The sequence below is a fragment of the Mytilus trossulus genome, chromosome 7, assembly GCF_036588685.1.
Source record: "Mytilus trossulus isolate FHL-02 chromosome 7, PNRI_Mtr1.1.1.hap1, whole genome shotgun sequence".
NCBI classification, from domain to species: Eukaryota; Metazoa; Mollusca; class Bivalvia; order Mytilida; family Mytilidae; genus Mytilus; species Mytilus trossulus.
The window spans coordinates 28,716,723-28,732,381 of NC_086379.1; the positions used below are offsets into that span (position 1 = coordinate 28,716,723).

At 30.1% G+C, this 15,659-nt stretch overlaps 1 protein-coding gene across 2 annotated transcripts; it reads right to left on the bottom strand.

Annotated features, from left to right (window-relative positions):
• Positions 1-593: 593 nt before the first annotated feature.
• On the bottom strand, positions 594-15,659 carry LOC134724892 (actin-related protein 2/3 complex subunit 1A-B-like). 2 transcript variants are annotated; one of them, XM_063588216.1, is made up of 13 exons: positions 15,490-15,659; positions 13,818-13,905; positions 13,134-13,285; positions 11,194-11,299; positions 10,169-10,286; positions 9,603-9,662; positions 8,793-8,899; positions 6,760-6,862; positions 5,665-5,740; positions 5,050-5,153; positions 3,788-3,877; positions 2,860-2,950; positions 594-961 (listed from the first exon to the last, which is right to left on the bottom strand). In XM_063588216.1, exons 2-13 carry the CDS (start codon positions 13,882-13,884, stop codon positions 923-925), a joined length of 1,113 nt encoding a protein of 370 aa, XP_063444286.1. In that variant the 5' UTR covers positions 13,885-13,905; positions 15,490-15,659; the 3' UTR covers positions 594-922. The 2 variants fall into 2 exon arrangements, with proteins under 2 accessions (XP_063444286.1, XP_063444288.1); XM_063588218.1 differs by lacking the exon at positions 15,490-15,659 and adding an exon at positions 15,291-15,315.

Genomic DNA, 15,659 nt, shown 5'->3' on the forward strand with positions numbered 1-15,659 from the left:
TTTCCATCTATAAAGGAACATAAATCTAGAATAGTAAAAGTGACACCACTAAGACTCAGACTCGATCTTTGTTGTGGTAATAAGCATTGTGTATAAGATTTATAACATTTGGTTATGGTTAACTTAAGAAAGAACTGAAATGAAAAAAATCAGCCATTTTTCTAATTGTAACAGAGGATAACTCTAGAAAGGTAAAAATGACACTGTGAAAATTCAAACTTGATTTTTTTTTTGTGCTAATAAACTTCATGTATTAGTTTCATAACATTTCGTTGAGGCAAACTAAAGTTAGAGAACAGAAACCAATTAGAGAAGTACAGACATATAAATGTACTGTGGACACCTTATAGACATACAGATGTATTGCAAACAACAGACAGAATGTGCAAAAATTAATACCCCTTCTGCTAAGTGGGGGAATGTAAATTTTTACACAGCTGACATTGTCTTTTATTTTGTAATATTTTTTTTTCATGTGAGAAGCCAGACTGATCAATATTGCAGTACGGTATGAAATGGCTGTTATTCATGTTTATGTATGGTGGACACACTAAAGGTATGCTTAGGCAAATGAAAAAAACATCACATGTTGATAAACTTTTCACCCTTTTTTTTCTTTTATCATTTTATTACCATAAGCAGTATAATATAAAACAAGTAAGAAAATAAAATATTGCATTTATAATATATTGATAAAAAAAGGTCAATTAATTGTGATTAATACATTTGTTGTACATGATAAACTATAACCATATGATGTCCACTATTTTGATCCATAAGTACTATTATATAAAATAACCCAAACTTTCTTTTAAAGTTAATTACAGATCCCTCTAACAAAGCAAAGTTAGTAAAACTATTTGATCTAAATACTGATGTGTTGAATGTCATACTGCTAGAAAGACTTTGGGTACGTGAAATTTTATGCAATGCGGAGTCCAGATATACTCTTCTCCAGAGACTGAAATGAAAACAAACATAAATCATATTAAAATTGAACTGAATTGTATCAACACATCAATCAATGGTAAATTATTAAATGTTACCTCTACAAATATCTTTCATAGCTATAATGATTTGGTTAAGAAGTTTTTAAAAATAAAATATTACATCTAAAATTTAAGGTCATGTTTTTTTATAAAGCCCATAAATTTAGATACGATCCATGTAAACTCAATAATCTTTTGAATAAACTTATTCTAAAAGATGATCAAGTTAAAAAAAACCATAGTAAAATCTTCAAATATTGTTATTATAGATACGTACATTGTTTTTATGTTTTTGAGTTAACAAGAACTAGATAAACTTTGCTTTATATGAATAGTAATGAGAACTTATGGTCCTACATCCTGTTAATACTGTTTACTTATATTTTGGCATAGTAAAAAGTCTAACATTTCTCTGTCTATATATGAGGCCTTTACACTTAATCTATACTATGTGTAAAGTTCATACTTGTTGAAAATGTTATTTCCTTTTTTTCACAACATTGTGTCTTTTCGTTATTATATGTAGTTTTCAACAAATAGTCAATAATTATCTTCTTTTTATGCTAGTTTTGTTATGAAACTTTTCCAATGAAATGGCAGCCATGTTTCATCATAGACATTAGTTTAGATTTTCAAGATGGAAATTCCACGTATACCTTGTTTCTGATTAAATTAACTGTTTTGGTGTAGTTGAATTCAGAGAATGTGAAATATATTTGTGCCAAAAGAGATGTGGGTCAGGTAAACGAGACAGCATGCCTTATATCTAATGTTTTATATACCCGGGTACATCAGTATATTACATTTACCTTGAAAGAAAATTATGTAACATGACTTGAAAAATTAATTTAAACGTCAAGTCCAGCCATAAATTCATTTTTTATCAAGTGTTTTTGGCTCTAATCTTTTTTTCTTTCAAACATTTCACTGGAATATTTCAAAAAGAGACTAAGTACCTCAAAGTATGACATTTGAATTAAAACAAACTAAGATTGAATAATGTTTGGGTAATATATTACACATTTAAAACTAATTCATCAAAGATAAAATTGCTTTGTCACTAGTTATGAGATAAAATAATTGATTATTTGTGAATGATAAATTCATTCTACTTTCAACTCTGGCTTTGTTTCAATAAATCAACGTAGATTTAACGTGACAGTTGATCTATTGATTGGTCAGATATGCACTTCCTTCTTGTGCAATGAATTGGCAATAGTTGAAAGGGAGATAACTCCCAACATCCTGGTTTAAAAATATTGTGTTATCATCAAAATCAACAGGAAGTAAATCGTGATATTTTTCTTCATTTTTTTATAAAATTTTAAAAAGTTAAGCAGCATGCTTTTAACAAGGTACAAAATACTTATAGATACCAGACTCATATTTTTGTATGCCGGATTAGATAGATTTGATTTTTTTAGTGTGTTTTAACACCACTAATAAGCACTGCTATTGGGCTATTTTGTGGAGGAAGCCTAAGTGCCTGGAGAAATCCACTGACTTTTGATAGTAAAACTGACAATCTTAGTCAATTAAGATTGGAGTCGAGTTCACCTGCACAACCTCAGTGTTGACTGGCTGGTGATTACTCAGCCACCAAGGCCTCCTACACCAGATTAAGTTTTTGTCTTAAAAAAAAAAGAATTTAAACCAGCAGAAGAGTACATATTGACATATTTGTACCTCATAAAAATAAAATGAAAAAAAAGGTTCTTGATATAAATTTGATGTTGATGAACTAAAAATTGCAGTATATTTAAATTGACATTTTATACCCTGATGCATTGTCATTTTGAAATGTGGTTAGGGAAATAAGGGATTAGCTTCCCACTTTACTATCGTAAATTATCTTCATCCAAGATGTTACCTTGAAGTCCCAGATAATGACTTGTCCGTCAACTCCAGAGGTAGAAAATTTGGTGCAATCTGCTTTAGTTCCTGTATGAATAGTTACTTGCCTGTAAATCAATAAAAATCATATTAAATTTGGAAACTATTGCTTCCGTTATGGTTATTAGTACATTTTATCTCCTTATAAGGATAACATTGTACCAGGACATATAATCTTTTTGAGGAAGTATAAAAATTGTGAAAATTTATAATTGAATAAACATCCGCTAGGCCATTTATTATGAACCTTAATTTCTGGATACAAATATGCTTTCAAACAGATTATCTCAAGTAAATATTTTCTTTTTTTTAAATCAACAGAATATTTTCCTCCTCCAATGCAGTTTTATTCAACAATTCACCAGGCTTTGGCGGATAGTCGATTCTCTACAGCGTTTACCATAAGCATGAAATATCTGTTTTTTTTTTCAAACAAACAATATGCATTTTTTTTTCATACATTGGTTCAACATTCACATAAATCTGTTAAAAAAACCCCCAAAAATCAATGCTGTGACCCATTGAACTATGAACGATTAAATGATTGTTGCTAGCTTTATGTTTAGTGTCTATAACTATGACGTTTTATAATTAAAGTTTAGACTTAAGAAAATACCAATTGACAATAAAACTATCAACAACTTTAATCTGTAATACTGTGGATTCATTTATTTTCGTGGTTACTAATTTTTGTGAATTGAGAAAAAACATTTTCGTGCATATTAAATTTTGTGGTTTTGTTTAATTCTGCATACATTCCTTAACAAAATTTGTAATTCGATGAACATTTAAATTTGTGGTTCTCCTGTTTCAAAGAAATCCACGAAAATTGGTATCCAACAAATAATAATGAATCCACAGTATTGTTGTTTTTATTTTAAATGGTACTGGATTTTCACACTTACGTAATAGTATTCTGATGCTGAGTCTTAACATCTGTGGAAGTTTCTTTGGCAGAGGCTTTCTTATCTAAATTCTTGAATCGATTCATGGCGCTGAAAAAAGTAAATTCTACATTATAAACTGTTCATTTCAAACCTGTCTGAAAATACAAAAGGGAAGAAAAGTATTGATGGAATGAAAGACAGATACACAGAAGATAGATGTATATGACATGAAATATTGTTCATAGATTTATGTGGGGAGACACAGATATCTTGATGTATGGTTTTATCTCTGATATGGTTAGAGATTGCTTATTCATTAATCATGAAGAGCTATAAACTTGAAACTTACCCAGTTACAAGAAAATATTTGCATTAAAATACTGTGAAAGCAGAAATTTTCATTGGTGTTTGTATTTCCTCTTATATAAAGAATAGATATTATATCATTAAGTCATAAAATTACAAATTTTTGCCTTCAAAGAATATTTTTGACATACTAAAAAGGGATGAAAATTTATCTCCATAAAATCAAATTAAGAGACAAATCAACCGGGCACAGGACGTTTGCGCTTTTTTACCTGTAAAACGATAGGACATTTGCGCTTTTAATTTTGATTCACCTGTATTAAATTGATCGGACATATGCGCTTTTTACCTACAGTCAACTACCTGTAATCTTAATGAGAAGTTATCATTACATAAATAAATTTAACTTATATTTGTCATTAGTTAGTTCACATTTACACAGTCTTGATCATGGATTTTAAAGTTATAGAGACTAGACAGGGTTATGGTTGTTGTTAGGACTCTCTAAAGAATACAAGGAATGTACAACTGAAGTGGGAAGGAGAAATTCGATCATTGATTTGAGATGAGGGCTACGTACCAATCAGGACAGATAAAAAGAGCAAAATTTGTTCACTCATTGGGCTTCAAATATCAAGCTGAAACTGACCTGTAATTGTGATGACAGTACTTGATTTTATTTCTTAAAAATGTTTACTTTTAACTGTACATAAACTTTTAAACACATATCAACAATGTGCTATGAAATGAATTTTAAACATGTAAAGCCCGGATAAAAGAGGAGGGAAGTCATAGATATATATATAAAAAAAGCGCAAATGTCCTATGTTTTGAAGCGCAAGTGTCCACAAAAAAAAGCGCAAATGTCCTATGAAAAAGCGCAAACGTCCCGTGCCGAATCAACCATCATAATTATATCATCACAAGATAATAATGTTTCTACAGTAATTGTAAAGAGCTAAAAACTAACATACCTAATTGTTCCCTCTTCTTTCTCTTTTGGAATGTCAAGGTCAGAAATGAAGCTCAAATTACCTCCATTATCTTGGGTGAAAAGCTTTGGACAGCAATCATAACCCTTAAAATTGAAAAGTAAAGTTACAAATTCAATGTTAAACAATCACCACATGAATAATAAATCACTTTTTAATATAAAATAAAGTAAAATCTTAAGTCCCTGGTCACTATGGATCGTTTTGTCCTGAAGTGAAAATATTGTATTACAGAGCTTAACTTGTAAAACATTCATATTCTTTAACTTAAAAATGTAAAAAAATTCATCTTGGACACTGCTGAAAAAAAATAAAAATATTCTAGGAAATGGATTTTTAGAAATCCAAAAAATTTGGTCACTTTTTTTGGAGTTTTTTTAATAACTGAAGTTAAATTGTATTTTATTTTAACTATATTCAAAGTTTTTTTTAAAAGTTATCTTATATTCTTATCACAGATGTATTATTATTCATTATTTATTTTTCACATTCCAGGTCATTCTCACGATGATTTTATGTTTTATTAAGAATTAAGTTTCAGATAATTAAAATAGCAAACTATCCTTTTACAGTACATGTACTACAAACAACACTTACAGCTGCTATCATGCTGTTTTCTGTTACCCAAGTTATACCAATAAAAGGTAAAAAGCTCCCTTTTACAACAGATAATCTGCAAAAGAAAATGACTTCAATTATAATAAATTAAAAAATGTGTTTCTGACAGTGTTTTGATGTTGACAGGCATGAGAAAAATGTAAAACTGTTACAATTTATGAAATTCATTGAATTAAAAATTGTTACAATTTATAAAATTCATTGAATTAAAAATTGTTACAATTTATGAAATTCATTGAATTCTCTATTTAAATCACAGAATATTCAATATCACAGTTAAAAGAAATACTGTAAAACTGTTACAATTCCTAGAATTCATTGAATTTTAAATCTAATCACGGAATATTCAATGTCTGAGTTAAAAGAAATACATGTACTGTAGAAATTGTTAGAAATTTATGAAATTCATTGAATTCTTGATCTAAATCACAGAATGTTCAATTTTGAAGTTAAAAAGAAATACTGATACAAGTTTTAAATTTGTATTTATTGACTGAGAACTGTCATATTTTTCCTCTGGTTTTAGTCTTAAACAAGAATGTGTCCCCAGTACACAGATGCCCCATCCACACTATCATTTTCTATGTTCAGTGGACAGTGAAAATGGGGTAAAAACTCTTATTTTGCATTAAAATTAGAAAGATCATATCAAAGGAAACATGTGTTCTAATTTTCAAGTTGATTGGACTTTTACTTCATCAAAACAAACCTTGATTAAAAACTTTAACCTGAAGCTGGACAGACGACAGACGAACGAACGAATGAACGCACAGACCAGAAAAAATAATGGCCATAAAAATAATATGCTATGAAGCATTGGATGAATTTGGATAATTTTGTGTTGATAGCAAGAATTTATCCACAATATTTTAAAGACTTTAAGCAATTTGAAACTTGAAATTTTGTGTAAGCTCCTGTCTCTTGTTGAAGATCTTATGGCCTCTCTTGAAATCGCTTGTTATTTGTATTGTTTGGCGGTTGTGTCATTGACCTATATCACATGCATCCTATAAAGTATTTAAACCCTAAGGAATAAAATTGTTACTACTTAAGTGGTCCATTTTTATAACCTACTTGTTTCCATTGGCAGCGTCTGCTACAGAAACACTGGAATCATGTCCAACCCAAGCCAACTTATCTCCACTGGGAGAGAAGCTTACACTGTGTACCCAGCCACCTGAAATACACAAACATGGTATAATAAGATTCATTTGATTGGATTTTTTGCTGTTTTAACGCCACTTTTAAGGCATTTAGGCTATTTCATGGCAGCCAGTTTTTACCGGTGGAGGAAGTGAGAGTGCCCTGAGAAAACCACTGACCTTCGATAGGAAAACTGACATTCCTAGTTAATTAAGAATGGAGTCGAGTGCACCCTAACGAGCGGGGTTCAAACTCACAACCTCAGTGTTGACTGGCTAGTGATTACAGTAGTAACTACTTAGACCACTTGGCAATCGAGGCCCTGGTAAAATGAGACATATCCTATTCTAGTCAAAAGTAATACATATGCAAGGAAAACTCAATGAGTTATAACCTATTCAAGACACAGCTCAAAAGTGTGAATGATAAATAAAAGACATACATGAAGAATACTATCCTTTTTGTCAAGGACTTATTAATAAATAGTGTGAAACTGAACTCAATCAAAGTGCTTGTCATATATAATTATGAACAAAGAAAGATAACTCCAATTTTAAACATAACTTTAACAACAATATTATTGAAATTTTTAGATCATACATTCCTGCATAGTTTAATTATTGCAATACTTTGTGTCTGTTTTTCCATTGATTACTGCAGCAAAAACAATTTGCATGATTGAACTATAACTATAATCACCAACAGGTACAGTTGTAATTTTTTTGGGATTGCAGTATAGGAAATAGATTGGTGTTGTATACCTTCTTGATATTTTTAAGGGGTGCATTGGGTTTGTGATAAAGACTAAAACTTTACAATGTGCTAAAATTGCAACCTATAAATTGCTCATGTGACTAATGACCTTTGAAACAGTGCTATTTATATGGGTCTTTGGTGCACTAACAATTTGTTTAAAATCATATTAATGCTCAAAAGATGTCGATCAATTGTCACAAAACAAAAATGTTCCAACTATTTTCGTCTGTTTTAAACTTTGTGACCTTGACCTTTGACTAACACATATTGATTTGTCATATCTTGTTCTTTCCATTGGTCTTTTATAGTTTATGTTTGACGAAGAATGAATGAATTGTTAAAGAGATGCCACTCAGAAACCAAAACTGTTGGTCAATTCTAGGATTTCAATTGTTATAGTGACCTTGACCTTTCACCTATATACTGACCTGAAGTAAGAGTCTTCTTTGTCAGTTGGTGCATTGCCAAATTAATGAAGGTTGAACATATGAAGTAGTATTTAAACCAAGGTTTTTTATTACATGACGAGGCAGCGTTTAGTGGTTGTCGTTTGTTGCTGTTATATATTTGTTTTTCATTCATTCTTCTGGCAGTGGTTTTGCATCCACATCTTTTCACCCCTGGCTAAACCAATGTTTTTTTTTATAGATATAAGAAGATGTGATATGAGTGCCAATGAGTCCACTCTCCATCCAAGTCACATTTTGTTAAATTAAATTATTATATGTGAAAGAATGTTCAATGGAGCCTTTGCTCACATTGAACAGTGAACTATGAAGGGCCCCATAAATTACTAGTATAAAACCATTTAAATGGGAGAACCAAATCTAATCTACAATATATATAAAAAACAAGAAACTCTAATGAACAACATCAACAAATGACTATCACTGAATATCAGGTCCCTGACTAAGGACAGGTGCAAACAAATGCAGTGGGTTTAAACATTTTAATAGGTACCAACCTTCACCTGTATCTGAAATAATAGTTTATCATCACAATATAGAAAGGCACACTATAAAATATCAATTGAAATGGCTTAACTCAATCACAATATATATTATATTAAAAAATTTGATCTATGACACAATGTTAATACAAATCAATAAAATAAGGGGTGGGATGTTAAATGAGATGATTATTTCTTAGTCTAAATACAATGTTACATAAATCATCCTTTTCTAGGAAATATTTGACAATTTTCTTACCTCCACCATTAGAGAACTCTGCCATTAAAGCCTGGAATGGCATCTTTGTTCCCCAGGGAGTAGCAGACGGTTTTCCTTCTACTTCTTTTACATAGGCAGAAAATACTCTGTATGACAAAAAAAATATATACAGGAAAAAGTGCAATGTGGAAGTTATTTGCCATCTCAGATTTCAGTCTATTATATGAGCTGAGTTGGATAGAAATCAACATTATACAAATAAATATCTACCATTATCAATGCATCTGTTAATTTATTTCATGTGGAAAAAATCTTCATATTAAGTTTAGAAATTGAGTTGATATAAGAGCCGTATAAAACAGACCAACATTCATCTTTCATATCTTATTTGAATGTTTCAAAATCAATCAGAGTCTTATAAATGTACAAGTATACATGCACTTGCATAAGGCCAATTTCTACCCTACAAAGTTCATATATTATTGATTCATTCTAATGGACCCATATATTTTTACACTATCTTTAAGATAAGAGTTTTTCTTACTTCTACAATTTATTTGAAAACAACATCTTGAAGAGAGAGAGGTAATTTTTCTATTCTTTGATAATTATATATTCAAGCAGTATAAAATTACACACATTATATTTGCAGTGGGTCTATGTACAATTCATAAAGATACTGATTTGCCCTATACACTTTTAGATGCTATTTTGTTTTTAAGACATTGTTTGTGTATTTGCAGCATATAATAATTTACTTCAACTATGAACAATGCATATGTTCGACCTTGTGAACATACCTATAACATAACAAAGAAGTCTTAAAATCATTTCAGGATAAAAACTGACCTTGCTTTAAAGTCAGATGATCCAGCTGCTAGCAGATAATTATTGGGATGCCAATCCAAACTGTAAAGGAAAGCATGATGTAATATTTTAATAAGTTCAAATTTTTTCATAGATAAGTTATCCTAATATTATTTTTTCCAGAAACAACCATTTCCTCATAATGGAGACACAACTTTTCTTTTCTTTTTTTGTTTTAAAGCTTTCTACAGCTGTTCTTATTCATTCAAATAGTGATATACTTACATGTCTGATGAATGATTTTATACTTTTGAAAAATACTTCATGTATGCAAAATTTCAAAAAACTTTTGTTTGATTCATATAGACCATTGAATTATTGAAAAGTGTTGAACCAAATATAAAGCATGATAATAGAAAGAGGTGTATTTCTAGTCTTTAAAGAGTAGGCTATTACTATTAATAATCCTTTTATTTTAATATTTTCCAATGTTTATATATGTTTTAATATAAAGATCTTTATTCTGACCTAAATTGATTTGACAAGGCAGCACACATTAATTTCGTTAGAACTTTAATCAAAGTATTTATTTCATACATAGTATTTACCAAGTAATAGTAGATCTGATTGGTTTCTTGATGTGCTTGCTGACCCACCAATTGTTTTCCTCATCAAAATAACATACAGATATAACTCTAGCACTGCTTCCTACAGCAAACTTGTTCTCTGGAATAAAGAAGTCATAATTTTTTAAATAATTTATTTGCCAATACTATTTTAAACAACGTATGAACAACTATATTCATTTACTTTGGATTTATTATTTGTTTGATACCAATTTTCATGGACTTAGTGGGCACAGCTGAACCACAAAATTAAATATTAAATAAATAACAGATTTCCTATAGGCTTGTATGCAGACTTCGAAAAAAAAACCCCACAAATTAAATATTTCTGAACATTTACGATTTCCATAATCCTAAACAAAAGCGAATAAACCAATTCACAGTAATAAACATGATGTCTGATAGACAACTAAATGTCTTAGTAACATTATGGATGTTTTTTTAGAAAGATTTATTATACTTTCTGATTTTTTTTATTTAGGCAGCCTAACAACTGACCATATCATATCATCTCTGTTTTTCTAACTGAGATACAGGTATATTTCACAACATTCAATGACATAAGATAATCAAAAACCAATACCAAATGAACATTACTGAACATTTTTGGATAGAAAGCTACATGAAGATACATCATTTTTATTTAGTAATTGTCAGATTTAGTGATTGACATCAAGCATACATGTACATCTCCAAATGTTTTTTTTATTATTGCTATTAAGACAGCTGCATATATGTCAATTTAAAGTTCTAGGTAATCATATTACATCTATTTACCCTTTTTAATATGAATTTCATATAGCTATAAACTGGTATAAATAGAATGAAAAAAAAACCTTTCTGGTAGCTAAACTGATAGAACTGTGGGAAAAAAACACGTCACAGTTAAATAAAATGTTAAATAAATTTTTTTGAAAATGCTTTAAAAAAACGTTTGAAAATCTGAGAGTGACAGTTGGAAGGCAGGAAACAAGCATTTTATTTTGCCTCAATTGTGTAAAACCTACCTAGCGGTGACCATCGTACTGTTGTCGCTGCTCTATTGATTCTTAGAATGACCAAAGAAGGCTTCCATTTTCCATCAACAACTTCCCATACATAGGCATTTCTATCCTGTTAAAATAACCATACAACAGTTGATGTAAATATAAGCTTTATTTATAATGTGCTTTCTAATTTTATATCAAATCATTGATTTTGAGTTTTTTATTTTACTGCTACATTTATGATCATACTAAAAAACAAATTGCAAAATAGAATTTGACTCTCCAGGCTTTCATCTAAATAATCTTATTGTGCTTTATCAATATCAAACTATTGTGTCCTATGTTAGTTTTCCCTGAAGCAATAAGTTTAACCAGAGCTCCAGATAAGCTGCGTATTTGCGTGATCACGCAATACAAATAATAGAAAACCCAATGCAATTGTCCATTGAAGGGTTCAACAACCCAATTCATTCAACGGAAAACCCAATTATATGCCAAAACCATGAGTTCTTAACCCTTTTATTGGCTACCATTTGTGTTATTTACCCTTATCTGTTTACAGTCGTCGCGGAAACTATTTTTATAATATTTATAATTGGAAATTTCCTGCCGTTCTAAATAAAGATCCCTGCATCAAGTAGCTGAAACGAGTCCCTGTTTGAGTTTTTCGTTGCACAATAGGTACAACGTGTTTTTGTAAACATTTCGATCTTCTCGGTGTTTATCCAATTAGCGTGTGTCATGCAGTCATATTTTTTTCGCATTGCTCGGGATATTTCATAACATACATTGAATTAAAACAAAAGTGAATGTCCGGTTAAAATATTGAATAGAAGCATTTTTTGGCTTCTTTTGGAAAACTGAGGGAAAGTTATAATGATAACAAGACTCAGCCAGTGTTTTGAGGAAGCATCCATCAAACGCACGGGATTGTGTGCGTACCATAACGAGAACATTGCTAATAAACACGGGGTTTCATCAAAAAGGATTCAGTTGGAAAAAGTGAAAGGCCAAATCAATTATGAAATGATAAAGCATCAGAAACCAAAAGTTCTAATAAAAGACAACTAAACCCAGATTTATGTAAATTGAATAAAAGAAAATCATTTAAGTATAATTAGAGTTTATATACTATTTTTTATTCATTTTACAGTTAATTAATGAATACATACACCATGCACACAGCCACTGATCAGGCACTGGTCTCAGAATTTATTATATAAAGGTATAAGACGAGTGCCTGTGAATACACATACAACATGTATCCTTTTTTGTGAGAAAATACAAAACTGGCAAAAGCTTTGAAACGGGACACAAATTAAACCTGCAATTGCTCCTCAGTGAATAAACCAAATAAAACAGCTAGCAAATAACCCTAACCATAACCATAAACCAAATAAAAGAGCTAAACAAAGACAGAAACATATTAATTTAAGATGGAAAAAATTGGGGTTGATATTGCCTAAATATTCAATATTGTGTCGATGAAAAAACTCAATACATTAAGGAGCTTGGTGGTGAAAAACCCAATTTGATATTAACCTGAGGGGTGAATTGCAAATGATAATGCAATTAAAAAACTTTATCACCCAATTATATAAGAAATGGTGGGTAAATACCTCAATTTATGAATTCTTATCTGGAGCTCTGCTTAAGGCCAACATTTGGATTGTCTCCCATTAATTAACACCAAATGTCTGAGCTTTCATGTTTTTCAAGCACCATAAATTTCAATTTTAAGGACATTTTTCTTCGCTTATGCATTTTCAGATTTGAACCTAATACACAACAACCCTAAATATCTTTTTCCATTTCATCTAGCAGCTAGAATATTTTATAACTTTACTACATAGCATATATATATATACCAAGCTTTAAATATACAAATTATCAAGAACTTCTTCACATAATTTGCAAGATCACATTAAAACTCATAGATCAACTTGTGCATTTGAACTTACTGCACCACAAGTGACGATTCTGTTACTTTTAGATGCCCATTCAATTCCTGTAACTTGTTGACCATGCTCTGTAAGACTTGCTGTTTCATCAAATTTGTTTCCACTTTTCTTGTAGATTCTCACTATTGAATCATTCTGAGATAGAGCAATTTCTGAAAAATTAAATTATCATATATAAAAATTTAAACATTTAAACATTTCTTTTGTCATTTTATATCTGGTATATATATGTATTTATAAATGAAAGATGCCAGTATAGACCCAATATAGAACATAGTATCCTGAACAACTTTTCCACTTAACTTGCAGCTTACTTAGTCAACAAATTAATTTTAGAAGTGTGTTATGAATCCGACTAAATTTTCGTGACAAAATTTAACCATGACATACATGTCGTATGAGATGAGAGACTTGATAATAGCAGTTTTTATGTTTCACTTTATCTTGAAACATTTTTTAGTATTTTTTAATTTATATTTTGATTTGATACCAATCAAGATACATGTAAGAACTCTCCAAATGAGCCCAAAATGACACAGAAATTAACAACTGTACATGAAGGCCAATGTACTCCTTTCTAAAGGTGAACGAAAGAGGATAATATTGCATATATTTGTCTGAGAGACACTCAAAATCCTATCAACTCATAAGGTTTATTTTTAGATAAAGCACCTGTATACATACCTGATCTATTACTATTCCATGCATGACATGAAACTGCTGTTACACCAAAACTATGCTTTTCTGTCATCCTTTCCTTTCAACAGACAAACTGAAAATTAATAATCAGTTTATAATATCAAATTATCATATTAATCATGTTAATGATGAAACTCATTTTAATATCCCAAATATATTCTTCTAAAATCTCAATACTTACTTCAGAAATATAACACTGAATATTTTAATTATCTAATATCACCTTACATGACTTAAGATACAATTAATAATAAAGAAACTTTTTTGTTTTTTATAAATTGAATTTTAATTATCTAATATCACCTTACATGACTTAAGATACAATTAATAATAAAGAAACTTTTTTGTTTTTTATAAATTGAATTTATAAAGTCAAAATAGGTTTGGACCTTTCAGTCTTTTTTTGACAAAAGGTCCTGGATCTTCTTCCATTGCCTTTACAAATTAATTTTGAACCCCTGCTTTTAACTTATACTTTCCTGCAACTACAAATAATTGTGGTTGTGAAAATACATGTTCAATATAGAAAAGGCTGAATACTGTATGTTGCGTACAGTGCAATCTGACAACTGAAATTTTCCTAGTAGATATGTTATCATGTAGCATTTGCAAAGAAATCTGATCTTTAAAAATTGGGAGATATCTGTATTTTTAGCACTAAACGCATCAATTGGTGATTTGATGGTCGCAAATTAAGTTTACTGTCAAGCGCTAACTAGTGAGTTTATGCCATGAAAATTAGAGATGTTATTCAATCAAAATAAACATTGCAAACGATGTTGCATTAGAATCTGAATTAATCAATAGGTAATGAGAAGGTGTATATGTCATAGATAGGAAAACATATGCATGACTGTAATAGAAGAGTTGTACAGTGGAAAAATTAGTTTTTCTAATTTTGTGCTATTTTTACATTTCTTGAGCAGTGCAAGAACAATATTTTTCCACACTTGTCAAATAATAATGTCTGTTCTCTACAAATGATTACCAGTGGTCTAAATTTTTTTATGATGTTGAAATTTCTTTGGTTTCTTCTGAATTTTCCTATTGTGACGTCATGAAAAAAGGGGACTGTGCCTGATGATGTCGCATTTAAAGAGCACAACTTTCTAAAACCCTTGGATAGAGAGGGAAAAAATCATAAGTGAAACAGATTCAGACACTATAACTCATATATATTACCATATTTCTCCACTATCAACTGTTAAATTTTAATTATTTAAAAAGCCTGGCAAGCCTGGCACTTTAAATAATAAAATTAAACTGTCTCGAGTAGAGAAATATTGTAACACACTTGTTGCAGTGTTAGTCCAAATAATTATGACGTCTGGCAAGGCTATTTTAATTTTTTTCTGGGACGTCCCAGAAAAATAATAAAATAGCCGTCCCAGACGTCATAATTATTTGGACTATTGCAGTGTATGAATCTATATGTCTCTATTGGATTTTAATTCTTACACGGCTTTCCTTTCAATTAAATATTATTCCCTTGATTGTTTCTCATTTGCGGAACTATTCCTCATTTGGCTTTCTGTCCCCAACCTGATGAAGATGCTTCCGGGTGGGAGGGTCTGCAAGTGCAATGCTTACAAACACAATTTTGAGATCGTAAATATAAATATGCATCAGTTAACAGAATATATTTATCCCTTTCTACCTGAAATATATTGAGAAATTCCGTGGACTCTGATCAGTCGACACGAAAAGTTAGAGATAAAAGTTCTTCTTGACACTTGTTTCCTTGCTGACTAACCGGTGCTTGTTTGATGTTCAACGTACAATATTTATCTTTTATCAAAATTTAAATTTCAGTAAATGAAATGTCAG